Source organism: Echinops telfairi, unplaced genomic scaffold, assembly GCF_000313985.2.
Source record: "Echinops telfairi isolate 266 unplaced genomic scaffold, ASM31398v2 ScPeMD7_70;HRSCAF=299, whole genome shotgun sequence".
In the NCBI taxonomy this organism is placed as follows: domain Eukaryota; kingdom Metazoa; phylum Chordata; class Mammalia; order Afrosoricida; family Tenrecidae; genus Echinops; species Echinops telfairi.
In genome coordinates, this window is record NW_022103968.1 from 12856627 (window position 1) to 12875589 (window position 18963).

General features: G+C 48.6%; 1 protein-coding gene across 1 annotated transcript in view; it reads right to left on the minus strand.

Annotated features, from left to right (window-relative positions):
• Window positions 1-8: 8 nt before the first annotated feature.
• The window catches only part of ENO4 (enolase 4), a 34150-nt gene continuing 15195 nt past the window's right edge, over window positions 9-18963 (minus strand). The window contains exons 7-13 of the mRNA XM_004701264.2: window positions 13322-13378; window positions 10811-10978; window positions 8086-8211; window positions 5785-5980; window positions 3143-3210; window positions 2513-2630; window positions 9-209 (exon numbers count right to left, since the gene is read on the minus strand). Coding sequence (XP_004701321.2) covers window positions 79-209; window positions 2513-2630; window positions 3143-3210; window positions 5785-5980; window positions 8086-8211; window positions 10811-10978; window positions 13322-13378 — 864 coding nt within the window. The 3' untranslated portion in view covers window positions 9-78. The remainder of the gene's footprint in view (window positions 210-2512; window positions 2631-3142; window positions 3211-5784; window positions 5981-8085; window positions 8212-10810; window positions 10979-13321; window positions 13379-18963) is intronic.

Consider the following 18963-nt stretch of genomic DNA (forward strand, 5'->3'; position numbering starts at 1 on the left):
CAGTGGGGAGTTGTGCTTCATACCACCGGTCTCACGATGACGAGGGCTGCAGCCAGACACCATGAGGGGCTGGGCCGGTCACGTGTTGGCAGATTCCTCTACCACCTCCGTGGGGAAGATGGGCTCTAGGGGCTCGGGGAGCTCCTCAGCCTCCGCAGCCTTTTCAGCTTCTTCATTAAAGTAGAAAAACGTGTGCTCTTCATTGAAATCTATTTAAAACAAAACAAGTTCGCTGCCTGATCTAGAGGTGCTCGTTTTACAGTGATGCTCCTGCGATGATTTTAAGGAGGTCACTCAGCAATGCCACCCATGTTCAGCAGTGCCCAGGTCACCCTCAGGAAGGCTCTCAGAGCCGCTAACAGTGAGGCCCTTGCTTCTATATCCACTGGGCAAGGAAACTTCTCTCCGGTTTATAGTATGCCCCAATCCTACCGACACTCTGGGATCTTCTGGTGTGGAGAGGATCACGGTGCAAACTTGGCAGTAAAGGGTCAGAGGAAGGAGATGATGTAGCTCAGTGTTTACCCAAGTGGGCGATACCACCCCCGGGGAGGAGGGTGCTGGAACAATGCAGGAGAGGGGGCTGCAAAAGCAGATGCCTAACACATGGTCCTGAATTACAGGGTGTAGTATAAAAGAGTGTCACTGCTGAGGGGTGGCGTGGATTTTATTTCTGCACAGGGGGTGGGTCGTCCAAATAATTTGGGGTACCTATAGTCCAGAGCAGAGGTCGGCAAACTTTTGAGACAGAAGAGTTGATCCTCCCCCTCACAATAATTTAAAAATTATTCGAGAGTCAAAAACATTTTTACAAACAAAACACTGTTATCTGAATAATAACCTCTAAAACTGTGGTTCTCAACCTTCCTAATGCCTCGACCCTCATGTTGTGGTGACCCCCAACCTTAAAATTATTTTCGTTGCTACTTCATCACTGTCATTTTGCTACTGTTATTAATTGGGCGACCCCTGTGAAAGAGTCGTTAGACCCCCAAAGGGGTCAAGACCCACAGGTTGAGAACCACTGCTCTAAAACTTTAGTTTTACTTTAAAGCCCTATGTCTGTACCGAAAAGACCCCATGGGGCTCTTGAGCCACAGTTTGCTGACTGCTGGTTTAGAATCAAGGCCAGCATTAGGCTTAAGTACAAGCCATTGTCAGGTAATTGCTCCCTGGCATGGGCCCGGCTGCCGACTGTCAAGGTCCGGATGATCCTGTCCTGAGGTATGAATGGCTGAACCTTGGCCAACATTTCCTATGCACATATGGAAGTAGCTATCTTCCCATGTTGGAGGGGGGGGGTGTCCTATTTACATTTATGGACCACTGCCAATGCCAGAAAGTCTAGTTTTTCCATACATTCAATCCAGAATGTCACCAGGGAGGAGACTGGGCCCGTGGTCTTTCTGGGGTTCGGAAACAGCTGTTTGCTTTATGGTGAAGTTGGGCTGGAAACGTGATAGGGCCGCTAAGAGACCTGAGGGCCTCATGTGTCAGGACGACATACAACATGGCCAAGGTGAAAAGTGGGACATTGTCATCATACTAGGGGGCAGAGTGGGAGGGGGAGAGTAGCAGGGGCGTCCTTTAATTAAATGCACGACACACTTCTGACTTAGGTGATGTAGACTAGTGAAAGTCTCCCAATTTTGGTTTTCTACACATCAAACTCACTGTTAATATTAAAGGAGCCCTGGTGGCTTAGTGGATTACACACGGGGCTGCTAAACACAAGGTCAGCCGTTGAAACCGACCAGCCACTCCTTGGGGAAAAGATGGTGTCCGCAGCTCCCACGGAGATTTGCAGCCTCAGAAACCCAACGGGGCAGTTTTGCCCTGTCCTGAATGGTTGTTGTGAGTCGGGACAGTTGCACATGGTAAATTGTAATCACGATTTCCCTTTCCCTCCACAATATCTCGAGGCTAAGGGCTGCCTTCTGGCCCCCTTAGTGATACCAGAAATAAAAACGCAAGGTCGTCTTGGGGGTGAGGGTTTCTCTGCAGCCAGCCGGTCCCCAGCGTGCTTTTTTTTTCCTGTGCAGGTCCAGGTGCTTTCCCTGGCGCTCCGCCTGCCCAAGGCCCGGTGTGAAAACGAGCATGTCGCCTACGCCTTCTTAAGTCAAATGACTTGTTTTCCAAGAGGCATGGGGAAAACACCTGCCTTTACCTTCCAAGGTCCGGGGAGGAGAACCCCAGAGTGTAATTTGGACCCTGACAAAAGGTAGGCTTGGAGATTCCAATCAATCAATTCCATTGAAAAACATCACAAAGCCTAATCAGCAGGAAGAAGGGCGAGATGGTTTAAAACATTCAGGTAAATAGATCATCCATTAAGACAACAATAGACACTGTGGCAAATGCCATCCGAGTTTTGTCAGCACTTATTTGTCATCTTTGGATTCCCCTGCCCTCCCACGGGGTGTGGGGGGACCTCTGCTCCCTCCCTCTCCCAATCTTTGTTCTCTCACCCCTGGCCGAGTGGAAAGACACAAAGCGGAGGAGCCGCACGTACCCTGGCTTCCACTCTGGACAAGTTCTTCCTCTATAGAAAACAGGCGGTTGTATTTGGTCACCCGCTCGCCGCGACAAAGACCTCCCAGCTTGATGAACCGGACACCTAGTCCAACAGCCTGGGGGAAGAGGGGGGACACTTTCAATGCACCAGTTGTGTTTTCTGCCAAACAACATACAGTTCCTTACTGAGAAGAGTAACTGGCTTGGTGAATTTATTAATTTTTTAATACAACTTTGGTCTTTTGTTTTAATCTTTACCTAAGTTCAGTGGCTCTCCTAGAAGCGGGGGTGTCAAGGTACCGAGGCAGCTGGGACTGCACGGTGAGCCCCAGCTTTCCTTTGGGCTAATGGGCTGGCCTTTGCCTTTGCTTCCCGAGGTGAAATTGCAGGTGCCCACCCAGCCCTTTAAATGGGTTTCATCATCGTTCCTGGACTTCAATCTTCCTTCTTTTTAAAAGTGCAGAGTTTAGCTCTTTGCCTGAGGTAGCTGTCTGGGAGGCAGCTCGTCCATTTCATAAAAGGTTACACGCCTTGCTCTACCAAAGACTGCCTCTTTCCCTGAAATGCCAATTGGTGGATAAAAGCAGTGTTCTGGCAATTCTGCCACCCACCAGCTCTCGGCACTTACCAAATCGACAAGGCTGTCATCAGACGACTCGCCTTCCGCGCTTCCAAAGACGGCAAACTGTCTCCGACCTGTCAGCGAGGAACTGCGCTCAGCCTCGGCCTGAGTGGAGGGCGGCCTACCTCGGAGCCGGGGGTCAGCGTGGGAAACCTGCTGGGGCTTTTCACGTTGCCCCTTCATGGTCAACTGAGAATTCTCGCCCAAGCCCTCTGCAGTCGCATGGCCCTGGTTTTCTGCGTATCCTTGTCTGTGTGCTAATCAGGTAAACACCATGCTTCTTCTAATGTGGGGGCCCATCAAGGGGCAAGGGCTTGGGGAGTTGGGGGGGTGTTCAGATTAGATCGACAGGCTTGTGAAAACCACAGTCATGAGAAGGGATTCAATTTCACCGGTGAAAACCGTCTCCTTCGAGTTGAGGAAGCATGGTCAGGGCGAGGGCTTTGGGAGGGGGGGGGGCGTGTGTACAGGTGTGGCTGTTGCACTTGGTGGTGTCCATGCATTTTATTCAAAGGAATCTGCCCCTCTGAATGCATACTTATTAGCGCTAATAAGCAGTGTTGATAATATCTAATCAAGCACTTGAGAATCTCAGCCCCCACCCCTTGAAATTTGCCAGAGTGTCTCATGAGGGTGGGTGACTGTGGGTTGGAGGCAGGTGGGCCCCAGCAATCTCAGGTGGAGGACAGGATGGGACAGGGGTGTGGGGGGGTGGGAGGGTGGGCGAGCCAAACCCAGAGCTGGGCACTCCCATTTACCACTTGCCATTAGGCATTTGGTCCCATCGTGTGGCACCAGCCTGGGCCCCTGCTGCCAGCCTGGCTGTAGTCCAGCTTGACACCTGAGGTGAGCCTTCTGCTGTGGACTCCTGGGAGTTTACAGTCCAGTGGAGGAGACGACACATTAAACCCCTGGACAAGGGATGTGGGGCGTGCCACAGAGAAAGTACAGGACACTCTCCTGGAAGGACTCAGCCCAGACCGTGTTTGGGGTGGAACACAGAGAAGACATTCCACATGTATGTGTGTGTGTGTGAGTGTGTGTGAGAGAGAGAGAGAGAGAGAGGCTATGGGGAGAGTACAGGAGGAAGCACTCTAGGCTGAGGGAACACTAGGCTCAATGCCCTGGAGGTTGTAAAGAATTTGAAGATTTTGAAGAATTTCAAAAGGGCCAGTGTGGGTAGGTGGGGTCACTGTGGGGTCCTGGGGGACTTTGCCCTGCCTCTCCAAGACGACCACCCTCATCAGTAAAATGGAAATGATGGTGCTCACTTCCATGGAACATCTCTAAGGATCAAATCCAGTTCAATCGCCTGGCCACTGGCCCTACACAAAGGCTCTCTCATCGGACCTCCAAAACCCACCCACGAGCTCCGCTTTTCAGCTGCCATTCCTCATCCCCGGTGCCTGGCCGTCCCCTCCTGAATTCCAGGCTTGTTGGTGACTCAGTCTGGGCTTCCAGATGTGTCCCTGTTGCTACACTGCCTTAGCCTGCCTGCTTCCCAATGCTGCCTGTTAGTGGTAAACCTACCTCCACCCCACGTCTCCGGATTGAACGGACACCTGCTTCTTCCGAGATCTTTTCTTCACCTGTTTGTTTAACTCCTGAAGCAGAACCATTCTTTGTAGCAGGTGATCTAGTTATAAATTATGGTTCTTCTCCAAATCCCCAAACCAAAACTCAATACCACTGAATCAAGTCAATGCTGACTCACAGCGACCATATAGGGTAGGGGAGGGCTGCCCCTGTGAGTCTCTGAGACTGTAACGCTTTACGGGAGTAGAAAGCCCCCTCTTTCTCTCAAGGAGTGCTGAGTGGTTTCCAACTTTGAACCCTACAGGTAGCAAGCCAACACGTACTATCAGGGCTCCATAGACTTCCCCAGTCATTTCCAATTAAGATGGCTCATGGATGCAGGTAGATTACAACTAGCTAAGCTTATGTTTCAACCAGGTCATTCCGATACCGTCTGCGTACTTGGGCTTGTGCCTGTGCGGGAAGAAGAGCTATGGGAAGAAGATGCTTGGAGGAGTCTGGAGCATAAAGTGCGAGGAGATAATAGGAATGTGATGGGGGCTAAGTCCATCTGTCCCTGCTGTTCTGTCACAGTGTGGGAAGCCTTGTCCTTGAGGATGGTGAGCTGTCTTTCTTACCTTGAATTGTGTCTGGACACACAAGTGGGGGCCGTGGGATCCCATGGTCTACAGATCATGAGTGAGCTGAAGCCCCGTCAACAGTGAGGGCTGGAGTATCCCTCTGGGCTTTTCCAGCCGTTTATTTCTGGAGCGAAGCGAAATGGGTCAGTGTGCTGTAGGGTGTGCGTGCAGAGGCCTTGGGCCAACTCTTCGGGGCAGAAAGGCTGTTCCCCTGTGAAGCTGACAGTCAGTGGGCTTTACCACCCAGCGTGGTAGCCCTCAAGAAGGGAGATGTCCTCAGTGACTGGGGCTGTTCTTGGGACTCTATCAAGTGAGTCAGTATGCTGCATTTTGTTTGCTTGTTGTTCAGCACGAGCTCTGTCACAAATGGGTGGAATTTTTTTGTCTTCCGGGGTTTGATGTTTCTATTAACTTTGAAATACTGCCTGGGGCGTCTCCCATTAATAACCAAGTTAAGTTCGCTGTGGGCCTTTCAAGTCTGCTTTTACTCACTGTCGATGAGATTGGTTATTTCCGCCAGGTCAGACATGGTCGTTTGGTTCGTGTGTCTTATGATCAGCCCACTGGCTCTGGGGATGTGGTTGATCCCGTCCTCCAGAAGCCTAGAAATGCTTTTGCACGCCTCGCCTGCGATGATGTAACACCTGGAGGCCAGAGCGCTATAGAGGCTGTCCCACTGCTCAGCATCCTGGGTAAATATGTGAGAATTGGATCGTTACAATGGATTGCGCATAACCTCAAAGCAACAGGAAGTATGTAGCACGTGATCAGACTCACAGACTTTTCCTGAGCGATACACACAAATCTCTTTTTTCCAATCCCCCAATTTTTTTCTTGCATCTGGCTGAATGATACCTGCTACCACAGCCACACAAATAACACGCAACACCAACAGACCAGACGCTTACAAGGAGATGACTTAGATGTGAGCTTAAAGGCATTGGTGGATAAAATGTGATGGGCATGAAGTGCGATGGCCAACATAGAGTCAGGATTCTTCCAGGACAGTTAACCCCCTCAGGACCAATAATGAGTGTGGTGATGCCAGTAGGGGAAGGGGAAGGTGGGGGCGAGGGGGAGAAAGGAGGAACCGATCACAATGATGTACATGTGGCGCCCTCCCAGGGAGGTGGACCGCAGAGGGATGGGTGAAGGGAGACACTGGTCAATGTAGGACATGAAAAATAATAATTTATAAATTATTAAGGGTTCATGGGGGAGGGAGGGAAACAAATGAGCTGGTGCCAAGGGCTTAGGTGGGAAGAAAACATTTGGAGGGTGATGGTGGCAGCGTGTACAGGTGTGCTCGACACAATGGGTGTGTATGTATGGGCTGCGACAAGAGCTGTACGAGCCCCCAATAAAATGATTTTTAAAAATTCAGGATTCTTCATACAGGTGTTCCCCCTCCACTGTATTGCCCGTGTGGCTTCTAAAGGCTGCCTGGCTAGAGGAATGAGCTGCTACTTCTGGCAGACAGACAGCTGGAAGTAACATGGCTACAAGGTCCCTAGGCCTCCTTTCTCAAGACCATTTGGTGTATCAGTGAGACGGCCACTGTGAGTGCTTTTTACTCTAAAGGGAAGCAACATACAGAGCCACCCGACTGTTCTCCCCCGTGTCAGCCTCTTCCGTTTGAATAGACAGTACAGGTTTGTGAGCATATTAGGTAAGCGCTGTGCTCAGAGCCTCAGATCATGGTCACCCAGGAAAATCTGGCAAGGTGAGGGATGGGGCCCGGTCTGTGTTTCCACAAGGGCTGGTGTCCAGCATGTGGATGGGGACTGAGCGCCTCTGGGAGTCCAGATAAGACCCATCATGCTTTTGTCCCCACTTGTCCCCATTACAGATGCTTTGCTGTAAGAGGATAGAGTCTTGTTCCGGATCTCTGAGAGTGGTCAGATTCACAGAACCAAGACTTGAAGGGGTGGAGTTTTAAGTGGTGTTATAGATGGAACTGTGCCTCCCGGCCGCCCCCCTCCAAAGCAGATGTTGGAATCCTAACCTTGTACTGCTGGTGTAATCTTAATTGGAAAGAGTCCTCTTTGTTAGGGTAATGAGGCCACATCAGTGTAGGGCATGGCCTACACCTGATCACTTCCGAGTTAACAGAAAGGCCAGGTTAGATACAGAAGCCAAGGCCTGCTGGAGAAGACAGATGCTATGTGCGGACTTTATGCAAGCCAAGGAGCCAAGGACACCGGGCTGCCGGCATGGCCGAGACCTGGTTTGGACTTGTTGCCTCCAGATCTTGGGGAAAATGAATGTCTGTTCTCTGAGGTCACGCACTTGTTGTCTGTGCACTTGCCACTGCGGCCCTAAGGCCCTAAGAGCGGAAGCCAGTGCACTTGGGAGGAGAGTTGGCCGCCTGGGCGTGTACACAGCCCTGGGCAGATGCTTTGCAAATGTTGACCAATAAGGTTTGGGTACTTCTGGGAGTACGTGGGAACTGAATTTAGGCTGGAACCAATTGGGCCCGTTTCCATGAGCACGTGGGAATGGTCATGATTGGTTACCAACTGAAGCAACTTGAAAACTCCTGGGTAATCCTAACGTGCTTGGGGGTTGGCTTGTTTCCTTCTGCCCCCACACAGGCAGGGCAAGCACCTTCGTAGGTCATTGCGTTTCTGCCCTGCAGGTGCGTGGCGGCTGCCTTTTGCTCATCAGGGCTGACAGACAGCAACTCGGCCCCAGCCCAAACTGTGACACATTTTGAATGGCAGCAGCGGTCCTGGCCAATGAGGTTCGTGTTGCCCTGTGGTTTGTTATAAAACCCGAGGTGAGTCCGCTTACCTCCTTCCTGAACGGATCGATTAAGGCAACAATTGAAGGGTATTTGTTGATCAGGTCCACATACAGGTCAACCATCTCAGCAGCACTTTTTAAGGTTCCCATGGCCACCTCGTACTTGCCCTTACTCTGGCCCAGGTGAGGAAAATGGGAGAGGACAGACCGTGAGTCCCCCCAACGTTAAACGATGGGGTTCAAATTCACAGCATCAGAAGCAGGTTCTCTCCAGGCCATGTGCACCCAAGAAATCCCTGTGTCTTTCATGAAGTTCCCCTTAAATCTTAACCCTGGGGAGCCAGGTCACCACTTAGCGTGAAATAGCTGCTCCCGTCCTCTTGAGAACCCACGCCTTCTGCCGACACCTTCTGCACAACTGCCCAATGGCCCCGCGTGGGTGGGGGGACTGTCTGATTGGGGCTCATGAACTACCCAGGGAGAAGGGATAATGGCATCAATTCATAACCAGCCAACAGAATTAGCAGGGCCCACCTGCCCACTCACAAGAGCACACGCTTTCCGTTCTCGGAGAGCAAGTGGCTTGTTCCCTCCACAGTGACTATATCAAGTAGGGATCTAGGTCGGGGCTTTTGACGGAAGGGAATGCACTGCTTACTCCGCATGCAGCCGCGCCCACTGGCAGTACTCTGTGAAGCGGGGGTGTGAGCGTAGCCCGCTCATGTGGGTCTGGAAAGCCCTCCAGTCGTAAGGAGAGAAATAAACGTGGCTGAAGAGGTTGAAAGTCGTCCTGCTAACGGCAGCACGTTTACTTCGAAGTCTGTGTTCAGGGATGGCAGGTGGGATATGCAGGTACCGAGAGGCAGGTGGGAGGGATCAGGGTGGCTGTTTGGTTTGCTAACCATGTCTTCTTGCCGCTGTGGCTGCTGACTGAACTGACTCCATTGGAATCAGACAGGTTCCCAAGGAGCCCGAAATTAAAGGGAGCTTCTACTTTTCCATGTTAAAAAGCGGCAAGAACTTTTAGCTTCCCTATCACAGAGTCTTAAAAATCCGGTCTTGTCAGTGAGGAAAAACTAATGACTTTGAAGCATGATCTGATACCAAGCTAAAACATTTTACCAGAAGCACGAAGCGCCCTTTCTAGCTGGGCCTAGCAGCCAGTATCTTCCTAGTTCTGGGTTTACATTGTGCATGAAAACATGCAATTATTTTTCCTAATGGTATGCCTAGGAACCAATCATTATGAGAAGAAGGGGAAACTGCTTTAAACATGCCTTTATGTACTTGAGTTTCTTTAGGAGAGGGAAAGCACATTTATAAATCAGCTGAAACATGAAGTTCTTATATGTTGTTTAAATTTTCCTTTGTAGTTCAGGTAGGAACCACGTATTAAAGTGGGACCCTGCTTGGGCATCACCCCTTGAGTTTGACCTTGATTTCCCAGTCACCATAATTATTTATCAATATACTGCATACTTGTGGGACTTAACTCATAGCAACCATATAGGACAGGGTAGAACTGCCCCTATGGGTTTCTGAGACTGTAACTCTTACGGGAGTAGACAGCTTTATTTACTGAGGAGCAGCTGGTGGTTTTGAACTGCTGACTTTGAGGTTAGCCTAACAGGAAACCCCACTATGCCACAAGGGTTGTTATGAGTTGGAATCAACTCGATGGCATTGACTTTTCAGCTTTTGACTGTGGACTTGAAAACAGGAAGGATGTGTACAAACAGGAATGTGAGTAAGAGACAGAAAAGGTCTAATAGCTCCCCTTGCACACCAATTTGCCAGGCTTACAAGCGAATCGTTGGTGCATTTCCCCATGGAAGTGAAGGTTGCAACTTTTGCCAGGAACATGTTTGGTTCATGGCTAGCTTCCCAGTTCCCTCTCTCATAAATTCTTCCACATGAGGTGGCTCCCCAGGTGAAGTTCCTAACACCTTGTTCTCCTAACCCAGGTGGTGAATACATACCATTTTGATGTGTTTCGATTAAAACTTGGTCCCCATAAATATCAATAACGAGGAAATCCTTTTGAATCAACACAGCATAAGTGCCCAGAACGGCATGTCTAGAGGACCCCGTTGAGCCAATGGCGACAACTTCCATGACTGACAGATGTTGTACGGTAGGGGTGGGGATGGGGGGCATTTCCAAAAGATTGTGCAAAAATGGGCTGAAAAAAATCATGGCACTTTTTTGAAGCCCCTTTGTATTTATCAACCAAATGACTAACTCAGGAGGTTCGACTAGCTCATTGCATTGTTTTTCAGTAGCTGAGTCCTGGTGGCATCGCGGGTCAAGGGTTGGGCTGCTAACTGCAAGCAGTTTGAAACCACCAGCTGCGCCACTGGAGAAAGATGAGGCTTTCCACTCCCATCCAGAGTGACAGTCTGGGAAACGGGGCAGTTCTACCCTGTCCAGGGCTGCTGTGAGTCAGACTGGCTCAATGGCACTGCGGATTTTTTTAAAGTTGTGCTCACAATGTAACCAACCTATCCTATTCATTTTTTACTTACATACTTATGTCTAGTTTTCATCACATTCTGGGTTTAATTTTCAACACTGGACTCCTGAGGTGATGTTGATCCTTTGGTCATCCGGGTAACTTAGCTCTCAACACTGTATTTGGCCTCCTTACACCCTATCAGTGGACAGCAGTCGGATCGGGCAAGATTTGGATCGGCTCTTCTTTTGCATACTGATTTTGAAATGGGGGAAAAAGGGCTCTTTACAAAGAGGTCACAGTTCTGGAGTGAACACTTACGTAGTCCATCAGTTCATGCGCCTCACAGTTGATGGCCAGGTACAGGTTGGTTCCCAGTTCCAGCCCCAGGTTGGCACAGATCCCTTGTATCAGGAGGATGGGCTGCTCGATGGTGTCAAAGTTGATGGTTAAACAGCCGAGATGGGACATCTTACCAGTGATCTGCTGCTGCAAGGTCAAAAAAGAAGATGCAGCTAAGCACGAGGAATATGTGGTGGCAGGCAGAATAGGCGCAGGCACAATGGTGAGGATGGCAGAGGACCGGGCAGTGTGCCGTTCTGATGTGCATCGGGTTGCTATGGGCCAGAGCCGACTCGATGGCACCTAACAATAACAACAGTTTACCTGGAGACATGGCTCTCCAGAGATGGGACAGGACTCCTGTGCTTCTGCAGCCTTGGCCGTGGGTATGTGGGAGTGTTCTGTTTCTCCCCAGAGTTCTCATTTGCCTGGGGGCACATTGGTCTCTCTTCCATGCATTAGCTGGGCTGTAGTCTGTGGGGCTAACTTGGGCCTGGCCCACAGACTCGCATCCCCTTCGCCACACTTGTTCGCCCCATGTTGTGTCCTCCTTTAGAAGGACGTGGCTACTAAAACTTAAAGCTATAACCTTTCTTTAGGGAAGGTCGTGTTTTTTTCAAAAGATGGAAGACTTCTGCCTGAAGTACAAAGGATGGGTTCTGTGGAAGAGGATTGGGGAACCCAAATGGGTTCAGGGAGAGGCAGCCACCTGCCACTCATGCCAGGTGAGCGGTGATGTACCCTTGCCAGAAATTGCTACTGGGCCATTTATAAGTTGCAGCAACATCCATGACTCTGAAGGCTTCAGGGCCCGGGAGCCCTTGCACACCTGTGTGTGTGTGTTAAACACAAGTACACATGGATAAATATCCTGTTTACTGGTGATAGCCTTAAGCCGGCATAAGAACCACTCAGCATTTTAAATGTCAGTGAGTGGAACCTTTTATTCAGCAAATAAAGGACTAACTGACGTCTTTCCTGTGTATCACTGGAGGCATTTGATAATGTACTTTTCTTAACTAGGCAAGGATGACTTCCAGTTACTTATCAAATGTCCGAGTGCATACAATAAACACACTTGCTGATTACAGCCACACCAGGAAGGAGGCACTGTTGCTATGCCCACTTAACAGGGAGGGCAGTGACTTGGAGCTGATTCTACTCCAAACAATGTGCCTCCGGCATCTATGCCCAGCCCCCTGGTATGGCTGCCCCTCAAGACTCTACCACCCAGCCCTGCTTCAACAGATATACTGTTTTCCCGGAAGTAAGACATCCCCCAAAATAAGACCTACTTACAGTTTTGCCTCTTGCTGAAATATAAGGCACCCCCAAAATAAGACCTCCCCCAAAATAATGCCCCCCGAAGCTACCATAACTCTGGACTCTGGAACGTAGCGGCAGGTGCCGCCATGCAGCTCACTGTTGGCTGCAGCGCAACCAGAGCAGACAGGAAGTGCGAGGTCTCTTTTAATAAAACAAGCAATAAATGTGTACCATATCCTTCTTCATGGAAAAATAAGATATTCCCTGAAAATAAGACCCAGTGCATCTTTGGGAGCAAAAATTAATATAAGGCACTGTCTTATTTTGGGGGAAACAGGGTAGTAACAGTGGGTCAAGAAGGTTGAGTTTGGTTTCCGTTTCTCAGGACCCAGAACCCAACTGAGAAGACGGCCTGGCTGGGAGGAGAAGAGCCCTGGGGCTTGGTTACTTGCCCAGGTCCCCCAGCCCCCCAACCCCTCGTAGAGACAGATGTTCTCAGTCTGACATACACAGAGGTTAGGGGTTAACCTACTGCTTGTCTGACATTACTTCTCTCTCTCATTTTGAGGGAGAGTTCATTATTATGATTGTTATGATTCTATCATTACCTGTTATTTCGGTAACAGCCCATCTGATGTCAATAGGTGTTGATGCCCCTGCCATCAGCTCAGGGCAGTGGCTGCAGGCTTCTGAGAGGACATACTGCAGGTCTGAGTGGCCTTCCCCCAGCTGCATGCTTGGCAGGGCTCCTAATTGGTTGTCCGACAAAAATGACCTTGGGAAGAGGTGGGTCTGCTAGACCAGTGACTGTCTGCCTGGCTCCTGACACAATCTGAATTCTGGTGAGGCATCATCTGAAATGCCTTTGGGCGACCAAATGGAAGGTCACCCTTTTGTGCCTACTCTTCTTTAACATTAGTAATATAAGCTCTAACATACTCTACATGCTGTTCAGTTCATTATCAGAGAAACTCAGCAGCCCAAGTGCATCCGTCTATTCTAACCTGTTAGACTGTGCCGCTCCCAGGCGTTGGGGGGAGGCCGGGCAGGATTCCGTCCCAGCCCTGGGGCTACCTGGTGCAATACCCTGGAACACTATCCCCTGGACTTTCCATTTGCACTGGACCTGTCGTGGAGCCAAATGACTAGGGGCGAGGGACAGGGGCAGGGAACACACGCATAAATCCTGTCACAGAGAATGGTGACAGCAAACCACATACTCACTTGACCCCTTTTGCCTCCATTGTGCCCCTTCTTCGTCTCTGGTTTTGCAGGAGGGGGCTATGAGACAGGAGACACACATGCATCACTTGGGCTCTACTGACATGTCCTGGGCTGCCCGTTCACATAGAAACAGAGGATTTCTCCCAAGTTGTCTCCCCCCAACAGATGCCAAACTTAGCTGCTTGCTACACGTGGTGAATGACTATACACTTGGAGGTTAATAGAAGTAGGTCAGGGGTTATTCTCTCTAAGGGTTATCAGCCATCTAGAGCAAACAGACACCACTGTTTATCCCACAACAAGTAGGGCCCACTCCCTTCTGATAAGGATAGTAGATTGTTTCCCTGAAGGAGTGTCCAGGGAGGTCAAGCCCACCCAAGGGTGACCAAGGTTAGGCCACCATCATGAATCTAGGGTCCACCCATTTTATCACATATATACCTCAAGTCCCTCCCCTTCCTATGGGCACACCCCTATCTCATCCCCTTCCTGTCACGCCTCTGCCTATCCTATATCCCCTTCCTATCATGTGTATGCCTATTGTACTGCCCCTTCCTGTGACGTGTGGTTACCTGTAATCATGCCCCCCTAAGTAGTTATAAGCCTTGGTTAGCAATAAAGTGACGCCCCTGCTCTGTCTTCGGCTCTCTCCACCTGGACCACCAAGTGGGGCTGAGGTGAGCATGCTACCATGAATTGTGTCTGACTCCATTATTTCAATCTCTCCTCTATCTCTCGTGCTATGACTTTACTATAATCTTTACTTATTATTGCTGTATAATTGTGCCTACCGGACCTGTGATGATTGTTGATGGCTCTCCCCCCTCACAATGTGTGATCTTGCAACCCACCTCATATGTTTATAAAGGACAATCTTGTTTCCCAAAGGTCGGCCCAGCTTCCCTTTATTCGTCCTTCTGTGCCAGCTCACATATACAAGAATGTGGAGATTAAGAGCCCTGGCAGTGCTGTTGGGTAAGCGTTGGGTTGCCACCTGCAAGATCAGTGGTCCAATCCCACTAGCTCAGTGGTTCTTGACCTTCCTAAAGCCGCAACCCTTTCATACAAGTTCCTCATGTTGTGGTGACCCCCAACCATAAAATTATTTTTGTTGCTACTTCATAACTTTAATTTTGCTACTGTTAGGAATCGGGTGACCCACAGGTTGAGAACCACTGTACTACTCTGCTATCTTCTCCTGTAAAGATTGACAGCCGTGAAACCTTATATAGGGTCGCTATGAGTCTGAATGGCATGGTCAGCAGTTGAAAATCACAGGCCATTCTGGGAGAAAGGTGACACTTTGACTCTTGTAAAGAGTTGGTCTGAGAAACCCACAGGACCAGTACGACTCTTTCCTACAGGGTCACGAGGAGTTGGAATGGATTCACTTTTTTTAGTTTAGATGTGTTGGAAGTATGTTGCTTTTAAAAGCTTCATTTAAATAAACAAAGAAAAGCTTTTCTAAATATGAGGGACTTAAAAAAATTGATGGAAGAACTGGATTATCTTTTAATTCCATCTTTTCCATGAACTCTTTGAAGTCCCCTTGTATATAAATATCCATACCTTTCTACTCATAAAAAATGTGTTGGTTTTTTTGGGGGGGTCATCAACCTATGTATTTCTGTTCAATTTTTTAAAATTAAAAGATCACTTTATTGGGGACTCTTACAACTCTTGTTATAATCCATACATCACTTGCATCAGGCAAATTTGTACATATGTTGCCTTCACTCTTTTCTAGACATTTACTTTCTATTGAGCTCTTGGTCTCAGCTCCTCTTTGCCCCCCCATCTCTCCATCCCCCTCATAACCCCTTGATAGATTATAAATTGTGCATCAGAAGACACATAACAAACAAACAAAACCATATTGTTGAGAATGAAGGAGGTTGGAGCAGAGATCCAAAGCCCATCTGTAGACAGTGGAACAATCCCCGCACAGAGGGGCCACAGGGAAGGGATGAGTCAACAGAGTGCAGTAAAGCATCGATGAAACACACTATATTCCTCTTGTTCCTTGAGGCTTCCTCACCCCCCACTACCATGACACCAGTGCTGCTTCTCAATTCAGACTAGACCGGAACATGCACATAGGTATAGATAAGAGATGGGTGCTCATGACACACAAAATCCAGGCACAGGATGGGCATAGCGATACCAGAAGTGTAGAGGGAAGTGGGGGAGAGGAAGAAGGAAAGGGGGAACCAATTGTAATGATCTACACATAACCATACACCCCTCTCCAGGGGGAAGAACAACAGAAAACATAGGGGAAGGGAGACAGTGGTCGGTGTGAGATATGAAAAAAAATCATTTTTCTTTTTTTGACTCATAGTGATCCTATAGGATAGAATAGAACTTCCCTATGGGGGTTCCAAGGCTGTAAATCTTTCGGGAAGCCGTCTGTGATATCTTTCTCACTGAGAGCAGCTGGTGGGATGTGAACTGCTGACCTTCCAGTAGGCACTTGAGTGCTTAGCCACTGAACCACCAAAGCTCCTTTCTACTTGAGTCCGCAGAAGCAGAGCCGTCTTCCCATGCAGTGTGCTCGCCCCGCAGCTGCCTGCAGCCCTCCTTGGGCCACTGAGGACACTGAGTCCCCGCCTTGCCCTGATGAAGCAACACCACTGTGGGATTTGTAGACCTCACATGTTGCCTCGAATAGCCTCATGGGGAAAAAACACTTTTTCCTGCTACCTGGGTTTAACTTTGAGAACCAGCCAAGGGTCGTTAACTCTATGTGTGATGTCTCTGAGTGAAAAAGCAAAGGTAATTCCCAAAGAAGGTCATGCCTAAAAAGCAAAGGTCATGCTTATTGTGTTTGGGGTTTTGATAGCACACTGTTGTTAGATGCTGGCACCTCATGGCCCTGTCCACAGCAGACCAAACGCTGCCCCATCCTGCACCAGCCTCACAATTAGGATGTTTGAACCCATTGTTGTCGCCATTGCAGTTATCCAACTTGGTGAGATCTTTTCTCTTTTTTGTTGACCCTCTCCCAAGCATGAGGACTTTTCGTGGATGGGTCTCGGTGGTTGACATGGCCAGCCTTTCACCGTCACTGCTTCTAAGGAGCATTCTGGCTGTACTTCTTGCAGGACGGGTTCATTTGTTCTTCCGGCAGCCAGGGTAGTTCCGTCGTCGTCTTTGCCAACACCGTAATTCGAATGCATCAATTCTTCAGCAGTCTCCCTTTTTCATTGTCCAGTTTCACAAAAGCCTGATAGCCCACTGAAAATACCGTGGCCTGGGTCAGGGGCACCTCAAAGTGACATCCTTGCTTTTCAACACATCAAGAGGTCTTGCGCAGCAGGTCTGCCCAATGCAATACGTCGCTTGACTTCTTGCCTGCTGCTTCCATCGCTATTTGATTGTGGAACCAGCAAAATGAACTACATGACAACCTCAATCTCTTTCCTCTTTATCGTGATTTTGTCTGCTGGGCAAGTTGCGAGGATGTCTGGGTTCTTTCCATGGTGCTGCAGTCTGAGTTTTACCAGCAAAGGCTGCAAGTTCGCCTCACGTTCAGCAAACGAGGTTGTGCTCTTTGTATATGGGAGCTTGATAGAAGTCTTTCTCACTCTGATGCCATGTTCTTCAGAGTTCAGTGGCCCGGTCACTTGCTCAGCATACAGACTGTGAAAGTCTACAACCTTGAGCATGCCTTTTCTGATTTTAAACGGCACCATTTCCTTGTTCTGTTCAAAGGATTGCCTTTGGGGTCTGTGTCCGGATTCCACATGAGCACAATTAAATATTCTTGAATTCCCTTTCTTTAAAATGCTATCTATAGTTGGTTATGATCCATTTTACAGTCTAGTGCTGTAAAACACTAATACACATCCTTCTGGTATCCCTTGATTCACGTCCTCTTTTGATCTGACTTGGTTTTCTGGCAGTCCCCCGTCGAGCCACTGGTACATCCATTTTAAAAATTATCTTCAGAAAGGGGTGCTAAACAGTGATTATAGGGAACCTAAGGGGACAGTGGTCCAGATTTTATGTTCCTGGGTAGACACTATGAACACCTTTCTACCTAACCCTCAATGGAACACGACATGGACTAAACACCAAGATGACCTTGGATGCTGACCTTGCAGCCACCATGACATAACCCTGGGCTACACAGAGAAGGACTCTGCATAGCAGCCAGGCAGAATGAACTGAGCCCTGCCTCAAAGGTGCTTGCACCCTTGATGCCCCTTCACAGCACCGTGACAGGTTTTGATCTGTTGGTCAGGGATTTGAAGTTGGGAAGAATTGGGCCAGGAAGTTCCCTTCTGGCACCAACCCCCATGCTTAGGGTAAACAGAGCTCAATTGAATGGGAGACGGAACTATGTGGAGCAACAACCCGTGGGTTGTCCTCAGGGTGGAACTGTCTTGGCAGACACTCCTGACTACAGTGTTCAGAGCGATGTGTCATTGGAAAAAATCGATGATGTTGCAAGTGCAACCGCCTTATATCCCAGGGGAATGAGTGACAACGTTACATTTTTCTGTTTATATGGGGTTTTGTTTTCTTGTCTTTCGGTTGCAGGTTATTGTTTCTGTGTTTGTCTTTTATTGTCTGCTGGTTGGTGTGTGACTGTTGGTGGGGAGTTGGTCTTCAGGGGTGTTGAATTAGCCATATGACCACCAAAGTAAACCTGAGTCCTGCATCTCCCAGGGACAAGCAGATGGATTCTGGGCCCCCGCTTAACTCTAACCAAAACAGTCAGTTCTGATAACACAGCCCTGCTCCATACTCACCCTCATGTAATGATCACTAAAGGTAAGGGTGCTACAGCAAAGTGTGGTGAAGAAAGCAGATGGTGTCTGGCTATTAATTGGAATGGTGTCTGGTGTCTTAAAAGCTTGTATTCAGACAAGCAGCCATCTAATTGAGGAGTCAACTAAGTCCACATGGAAGAAGCACACCAGCTTGTGTGATCCAAAGACAACAATAATAAAATTCAAATCTGACAAAGGGAAAAGTATCAGAGTACAGATCTTGAACACCCAGTTTGTAGAAGGCTATGGAGGATAGTGGGAGCCCAACACCCATCTGCAGAGCATCTAGTCAGATTAAGCCTCTGGCAGATCCCCTGTAGCCACAGATAGGGTCTCAAACAGCTTTACTATCAGATAGAGATTGTAATAGTGATTATACTGGAACTGGATTGTTCTACGTGCAAATACTTCTTGCTTGCTCTATGACAAAAATTTCCTCGTTGGCCTTTTAAATATTCATGGTGCTCTTTTCTTTCTTACTCATTATTTGTATTTTTTTAAATCACTGTATTATTATTATTTTATCCTTACCACTTTATCTTGTTTTTTATTCTTTGGGGTTTTCCAGTTTGTGAAGCACAGAAAGAGTAGATGAATAGAGATAAGAACTGTTTCAAGGGTTTATAGGGGAGGTGATAGTGAGAGTGAGGGCGTTGGGGAAGAAAACAAGGTATGTGGGAGGTGGGAGGAAGCACTAGAACTGATGATGATTACACAACTCATTTTAAAAGTAATTTAACCCAATGTCCATTGGGCCTCCACTCAAGTACTCCCTCAATGCAAGAATACTTTCTTCTATTAAACTGGCATTCTATGATGCTCACCTTCCCATCACAACCGCTGAGGACAAAGCTGGTGAATAAG